General features: G+C 40.8%; 1 protein-coding gene across 1 annotated transcript; it reads right to left on the bottom strand.

Moving 5' to 3' along the window:
• Nucleotides 1-2,581: 2,581 nt before the first annotated feature.
• LOC106327017 (protein TPLATE) lies at nt 2,582-6,702 on the bottom strand. The gene is made up of 6 exons (XM_013765014.1): nt 4,866-6,702; nt 4,428-4,789; nt 4,041-4,344; nt 3,834-3,956; nt 3,289-3,738; nt 2,582-3,215 (listed from the first exon to the last, which is right to left on the bottom strand). Exons 1-6 carry the CDS (start codon nt 6,591-6,593, stop codon nt 2,676-2,678), a joined length of 3,507 nt encoding a protein of 1,168 aa, XP_013620468.1. The 5' UTR covers nt 6,594-6,702; the 3' UTR covers nt 2,582-2,675.
• Nucleotides 6,703-7,012: the final 310 nt, after the last annotated feature.

The following is a 7,012-nucleotide window of genomic DNA, read 5'->3' as shown; positions in this document are numbered from 1 at the left end:
CTACGCTAACAAACCCTACCTTACACGTACACCTTAAACAACCTTACGCCACTCTCGTAAAGCACATGTATCGAATTGGAGAAAGACAGAGCTACTAGGTGAAGGTTCTATTTATTAAAGATGGAGAATGAGGCACGCATAAACTAAGGAAGGATGGTGATTTATGAATGTTCTTATAACAAACCAAATCTATGAATGATGACCTTTGGGAGTTTTAATAATTCTTGTTTAGTTTTGCGTCTTATGGTTATTTTAATAACTTTGTGATCCTATAAATGATGTTTTCTGAGAATTTTTAGTAAACCATTTTTCCTTGTGTTGACTTTGAATATTTTCCTTTATACGAAAAATTCTATTAGACGTTGTCTACGATGAATCCAGAGGATGACATGTGAACATGTTGTTTGACAATTGACACTCTTGTTGTTCTCAGACAAACATAGACTAATAATCTTCAAGTTATTGTGATGACTGTGATGGCTTACGTTTAACATAATCAAGTTTACAAATGTTTACGTTTATAAAACAAACTATGTCACTACAACAAAGTGGCTCCTTACAAACGAGAACAAGATGATCCCTTTGTCTCTTTTCTCTTGTTTTATGGGAAATAAGTAAGCAACAAAATTTTCTAACACACAGAACACAGCCCGATTGAGATTATAGAACTCTGGACAGAATAATGTGCAATCTCAAAAATTCAATAGTAAAAGCTACAAAAGAAGAAGAATTTTTCTTGACGTGGTTGCAGCTTGTAACGCTCTAACTTTAGCCTGCAAGACCATCCCGGGTTTATCTGCCACTTGCATTGAATAAAAATTTCTTGGAGCTTGTAATTAAAGTTCTTCGGTAATATATAGCTTTAGACATAGGTCCTGAAACAAAAGGGAACTGAAACATCCACCAAACCACAAATAATCCAAAGCAAAAAACATATAAGAAAACTTACATAGAATACCTTAGATCGTGTTCATAAAAAAAAAAAAAAAGAATATTTTAGATCGTTGCTCTCTTTTACGTTGTAAGAAAGATTTAAATCTTAAACTAAAAAACAATCTCTATGAAGCTTCCTTAAGCTTCTTTTCATAGAGATGAAGTATGAACCCTAGTTTCAGAGCAATTGAGGGCGAAATTATGTCGAGAGTTTCATATTCGGGTCTTTTAACTTAAGTCGGGTCATACGGTTGGGTGGGGAGATTATCGGGTAGTTTTAGGGTCAATGTTATTTGTCTGATCGCGTTTTATGAAACTAAACGCAATCACGTCGAAATCATACGATATGTGGAATTAATTCAGAAAAAATACTTTAGGGAGAAAACTAATGAAGCATATTAGTTTATGGGGTTTCTTAATGAGACTAAAAGTTTAGGGGGGGTTTGGTGTGGGTGTAAAGAAGGCAACCCAAGAAATTACAAAGGACAAATCTCCAAAATAGTATTTTTGTAAGTTTATATTACAAAAATAACCCTCAAAAACTAAAATGACCAAAATAGCATTTTATTTTTTGAAAAATTTGAATTTTTTTATTTTTCAAAATTTGAAATCTTATCCCAAAACCCCACTCCCCAACTCTAAACCCTAAACCCTAAATCTTAAACTCTAAACCCTAAACCCTAAATCTTAAACCTTAAATCTTAAACCATAAACCCTAAACTCCACCCCTTAACTCTAAACCCTAAACTTCACCCCTAAACTCTAAATCCTAAACCCTAAATCCTAAACCCCACCCTTAAACTCTAAAACTTAATGTTTAAATTAATTTATCAGTGAGGGTATAAGTGTATATTTATCTCTTTTGATAAAACATTAAGTGATATTTTGGTTATTTTCTCAATTACAAATTGCTTAATTTTAATTTGACCCATTTAATTCTCAAAACATCGCGGATTAACCCCTAACTGATATTGGACAACAACAAGTCCGAAAGCTGCGATCTTGCTTGAAAGAAATGTCACGTGGGTACTTCTAGCTAGGATGCCCGTATGTTTTTGGTTATACAACAGCATTTCTAAATACGGTAGAAGTTGCCCCGGCTAATATACTATGTCCATTTTTTTATTTGAATTAACCATGCGTCTCTGGACCGAATGGGAATCAGTTTTGCGTTTTTGGTCCTATCATTTTAATTCAAAAAGAAGAAAAAAAAAATAAGGGAATCATCAGTATCTCTAGTTTTTATCTAGGACTATTGAACTTAAATTTTGCTTCGTGACCATCAGTTTTGTCCAAATTGACACTAAATCTTCGGAGTTTTTCAAAACTTTTATTTTGATTTTCTGCACAAAATCTTTTGTATCGCCTTATGAAAGATTAGAATCATTTCGTAATATTAGTTGATGGTGATGTGTCCTGAAAATTTGTGAGTATCCGCATCCGTACCCACAAGAAGGCAACGCATGCAGAAAATGGTGGAGAAGAGGTAAAGAAAGAAGAGGACTCCTCAAGTAACTGCGTAGAAGAATAGCTTCGCAGATGAACATTCGTCTTAATATCTGTAAGAAAAGATCATAAAGGTTTTCTTGTTTGTCAAGTGCCAACAATAGACATGGCCCTGTTTCTGGATGTCAAACAAAATAGCAGACATGAAACAAAACCCCTTCTTCCTTAAACAAAAACATATCCATGTTTAATAAAAAAAGACACCTTACACACACACACAAGAATGAATACAAATATTAGTTGTTTTTAGTTAACTTTCTATCTTTGCACAACATGTGCCACTCTTGGAGCACTGCTGCCTGAAGCGCCATGTGCTCTGTTTCTTCTGCTGTCAGCTTAGATAGTGTTCCTTTTTCCTTTTCCTTCTTCTTCTTCTTCTCCTCTTCTTTCTCTTTTTCCTTCTCTTTTTCTTCATCTTCTTCATCATCATCTTCGTCTTCGCTTTCGTTTTCTTCCTGGGTCTTTGGAGTCTTCTTCGGCTGAGCTGCCTTCAACAAAGCTATTCTCTCCATTGAGATTTTCAGTTTCTCAGCTGCTGTTGCTTTCACTTCATCCTCTGGCATATACTCAACTCCCCCGTCCGTTAGATCATCGCACCATCCCTGCACATCTGACTCTACTTGCTTTGTGATTGACGCTTCTGAGGCTCTCACCACGAACTTGCACATCATGGTGGTCGTCTCGTCACCCAGATCCACGTTCCTGCTCACTTCACTAGCCCCAAATATCATCATCCCAACAAAACCTCCATGCCACGTCTTTGCTGCGTAACAAAGCTGTAATAACCAACAACAAGTTAAAAGGTTTCTCAGACCAAGAAAGTCTTAGGCACTGAAAAAACTACTTCACCTGGAATCCCGCAACTGTACGTATAATGTGGGAACAGACTCTGTGGAATGGCTTGGATGATAATGAATTGAGTCCGCTTAGGAATGGTGAAGCACCATACTGTTGTGCAGCTGTCGCCATGAAGCCGCTTCCTTCATACGTATACGTGCCAGTGTACTCTGCAACAGCTGGCAAACTAGGCCACAAACGAAAGAACTCCACTGGTGAGATTTTGTGCGGGAGAAGAAGCTCAGTCAATGGGATCTTGTAAGGCTGACATCTTAAGATCACCGGCTCTCCCAGTTCTGATCTTGAGCCTCTCTTCTGCTTCATCATCTGTGGATCCTCTTCTAAGTAGTCACCGTCATAATCTCCCCTAGCGCCACGGAATGGGTAGTAGAGGACTTGCACCCAGAAACCACATCTTTCAAACTGGGAGACACCGACAGTGACACTGCAATGTACAGGATCCTACAACAATAGTAAAGCACAGAGTGGATTATAATTCAGCTAACAGATGTGAAACTGATCAACTTTTATATAGACATTCAAGTCTAAAATGCAACCTGTGAGACAAGATTACGCAACTGCCGCACTGCTTGAGGAGAACCATCCATGAAATATAGGGCACCGGATAATCCAACCCGTATATCCACGCGATTCAGCTCAAGCTCTGTCAAATTAATTATCTGAACACACAATATAAGAGAGAAACTTTACCAACTGATTTGAACTCGGGTAATATGCAAAGGATATATCGAATATATACCAACCTTCAAGTGCAACGTGACCCTTCCATCATTTGTATCTGCTAAATGGTAAGCTTCTACGTAGCAAGGATCACTGCTACCAGTCAAAGGATATGCTGTGGGAGGAACCTTGATAGAAGTCGAGTTGGCCCCTTTTGCAAGGAAGAGAGTTAATTCACTGGGCTTTGGCCTCCAAAGCTCTAGAATGGCCTTGTGAATTAACCCTTCTAATTTTCTGTCTTGAGCAGCTGATGGTTCATAAAACTGGACGGTAAGTTTATGGTGGCTGAAAGGGTAATCTCCTCTAGTCTCACTAACTCCAGCCCACCTGGAAAACAATAGGTTGCGTGAGATTCAATCCAGTCAAAATCACACAATAAAAGGATAACAAGCAAAGGAGAAAAAGCTCACTTTCTTTCAGGAAGATTTGAAACATATTTGATCCTCTGCAAAATTAAACGGGTTTGATGTTTGCTAACTGTATCTGCAGCAGCATGGTTCCTATACTCTTCAAGCTCTTTGGTTATTAATTGGCCAGCTCTTGCATGACGTGAGCCCATCCTCTGGGCGCATAATAAGACAGCCTGAACATCTTGTAGCCTATTTGATGTAGTTGCAGCGGCATCCAAGTTGAAGAGAACCTTATGCATATTTGCTATGATAATATTTAAAGGATCATCAGGGTCATCAGCCAAAAGTGGATCCAGACCTTCTAGATCAATATGTTCTGCGATTGTCCATATAAGACGCCCAAGGATTCTTGGGGTGTTTACCTGCCAAATTGAAATCAGAATTTACATATATAGATAGATGAAAGTTGCCAAGTTCAACTTCTAACTCTAAGCTTACCTCTTGGAGATCCTTGACAAGCTCACGTTGTAAGTTCTGTAAACGCGTCTCATTTAACATTTGATCCTGCGAAGCACCGTCTTTAAGCCTCTTTACTCCTCCTCGGGTATCGTAGATATGGCAGAGCCTAACAAGCAATTTCAGATAACAATCTATTGCGTACGTCCTGCCATCACAATCCCATTTGACACACGGCCTGCAAACTTCCACAACCTCAAGAGCTGGTTCTGTCCAGTTCAAAGCACCATAACCAGTGCCATAAGCAAGTGCCCCAATCACTCTGCTCTCCATACCGGAGAACTTTTGTTCAGGCAGAGGCAGAGATAACTGGAAGCAACTTTCCACAAGCATTGCCACTAGCTCTTCCCGAAACAGGCTTTTACTGGTAACACTATTGAGATCATCTTTTATCCTTGCATCCTCAAACAGTGAAATAATATCTGTCCCAGGTAGGGGCTTCTGACCTCTTCTGGCACTTTCTCTGGCGAAAAGGTGAACACATAGAGCTGTACGACAGATACAGGCCAGTGCGTGCATCCTGTCTGATTCTGCTCTCAAGTTCCTCACCATAAGCAGTAATCTTCTAAACAAAGAGACCTGCATGTGGAGATCAAGCAAGTGCAGGTTGGTGACAACCGCCCTGACAATACTCTCTCTAGCAGAAGAAAACTCTTGACGATCCCAGAGAGTTAAAATAGCAATAATGGACTGTGAAGCCCACTCCGGCTTACCTCCAGCAACATCTGCTAAGTACAACATGTTAATCCCAACTTCAAAAATCAAAGCTGGGTCCAATGAGGAAGCCAAGAAGGGAGCCAAATGAGTAACCAAATCCGACACCCCAACCAACTTCTCAGCGTTGGAATCAACCACAACCGCCGCATTAACACCAGAGGTATTAGCCTTGGAAAGCTGTCTGATCACTTCAACACTACCGGAAGCAACAGCTTTAACAGCAAAGACAAGAGGGAAAACAGTGGAACGAAAAGTCTCAACAGGAAGAACCAAAGACCTCGCCATCAACGCGCTTCTCTTCTTCCACACAATGTCAACCATCGAAGACACCCACTTTGATCTAATCGCGAGCGAATTCTCACTATCCACGAGCTTATCGCCAGCGAGGCGGCTCATCCGCTTGGAATCAAACTCCTGAAACAATCTCCCAACAGACTCAAACGCAACTTTCGAAACGGCGTCGGATTTGTCAATCATATTCTGCCCGATCCGCCCCCACCAGGTGGAGACCTTGTCAAGAAGACTCACATTGTTCTCGCACAGAGTAACGAGATCGTCTCTCGCGAGGATGCATCCGAGCGTCTCGGTGATCGAGAAACGGAGGTTGTCGGAAGGTGAATCGAAGCAGGAAGCGATCTCGGCGCTGCAATCGGAGATGAGTTTAGGGAGTGAGAAGGAGGGGAGAGCGGCGAGGATCGAGACGGCGGCGGCGGTGACGTCGGGATCAGGGAAATGGAGATCGGTTTTGACGCCGGAGCAAACCGTGTCCCAGAGATCCGGAGTGAGGCGGGTGGATCTGATGAGATCGAAGGCTAGCTTCTTGCAAACGGCTGATGCGGGAGAGGCGACGATCTCCTCCACCGCGGACTTGGCGATCACCGATATGTCTCGTCCGGCGGCGGATTGTTGGAGAGCTTGAAGGAGGGCGGATGATTGCCGGAGGGCGTCATTGGAACGGAGATCGGCTTGGATCTGAGCGAAAAGTATGTCCATGAATTAACAAGAAATGGAGATCCGGGAAGAGGGATCTGATCTAGGGAGCTTAGCTGTAGATGGGATGCGACATGGAAGAAGACGATGTGAGGAGAAACAGTGACAGCTTTCCGACGTTAGTGCTGGGCTATAGAGGCCCCATAATGTGAATAACCCAAGCCCACTAAGTCCGACACGTGATTTGCGTTTTACTTTCTGTGATACGGAAATAATCGAAGTGTAGGGAGCTTTGCTATTTTTTTTTTTTTTTTTTTTTATTATTGAGAACTTGATAGAAGGGAGAATTAGTGAATCATGGATTTAAAAGAAAGAAATGAAAAAAAAAATATTTAATAAATGATTTTTTGAAAGTAATGAAAAAAGGATTTTACAAAATAGTTATCCCAGAGTCAATGTATCCAAGGCAAAAAAATAAAACA

Source organism: Brassica oleracea, chromosome C2 (genome assembly GCF_000695525.1).
Source record: "Brassica oleracea var. oleracea cultivar TO1000 chromosome C2, BOL, whole genome shotgun sequence".
In the NCBI taxonomy this organism is placed as follows: domain Eukaryota; kingdom Viridiplantae; phylum Streptophyta; class Magnoliopsida; order Brassicales; family Brassicaceae; genus Brassica; species Brassica oleracea.
This window is presented reverse-complemented; position numbering and strand designations above follow the sequence as displayed.

What these genes read in the sequence shown, in the direction of transcription:
- LOC106327017 (XM_013765014.1), bottom strand. Translation starts at nt 6,593, where the DNA reads ATGGACATACTTTTCGCTCAGATCCAAGCCGATCTCCGTTCCAATGAC. An exon ending in TCAAATCTTCCTGAAAGAAA is followed by an intron (nt 4,345 to 4,427) that starts GTGAGCTTTTTC and finishes ATTGTTTTCCAG; the next exon opens with GTGGGCTGGAGTTAGTGAGA. An exon ending in TGCGTAATCTTGTCTCACAG is followed by an intron (nt 3,739 to 3,833) that starts GTTGCATTTTAG and finishes CTATTGTTGTAG; the next exon opens with GATCCTGTACATTGCAGTGT.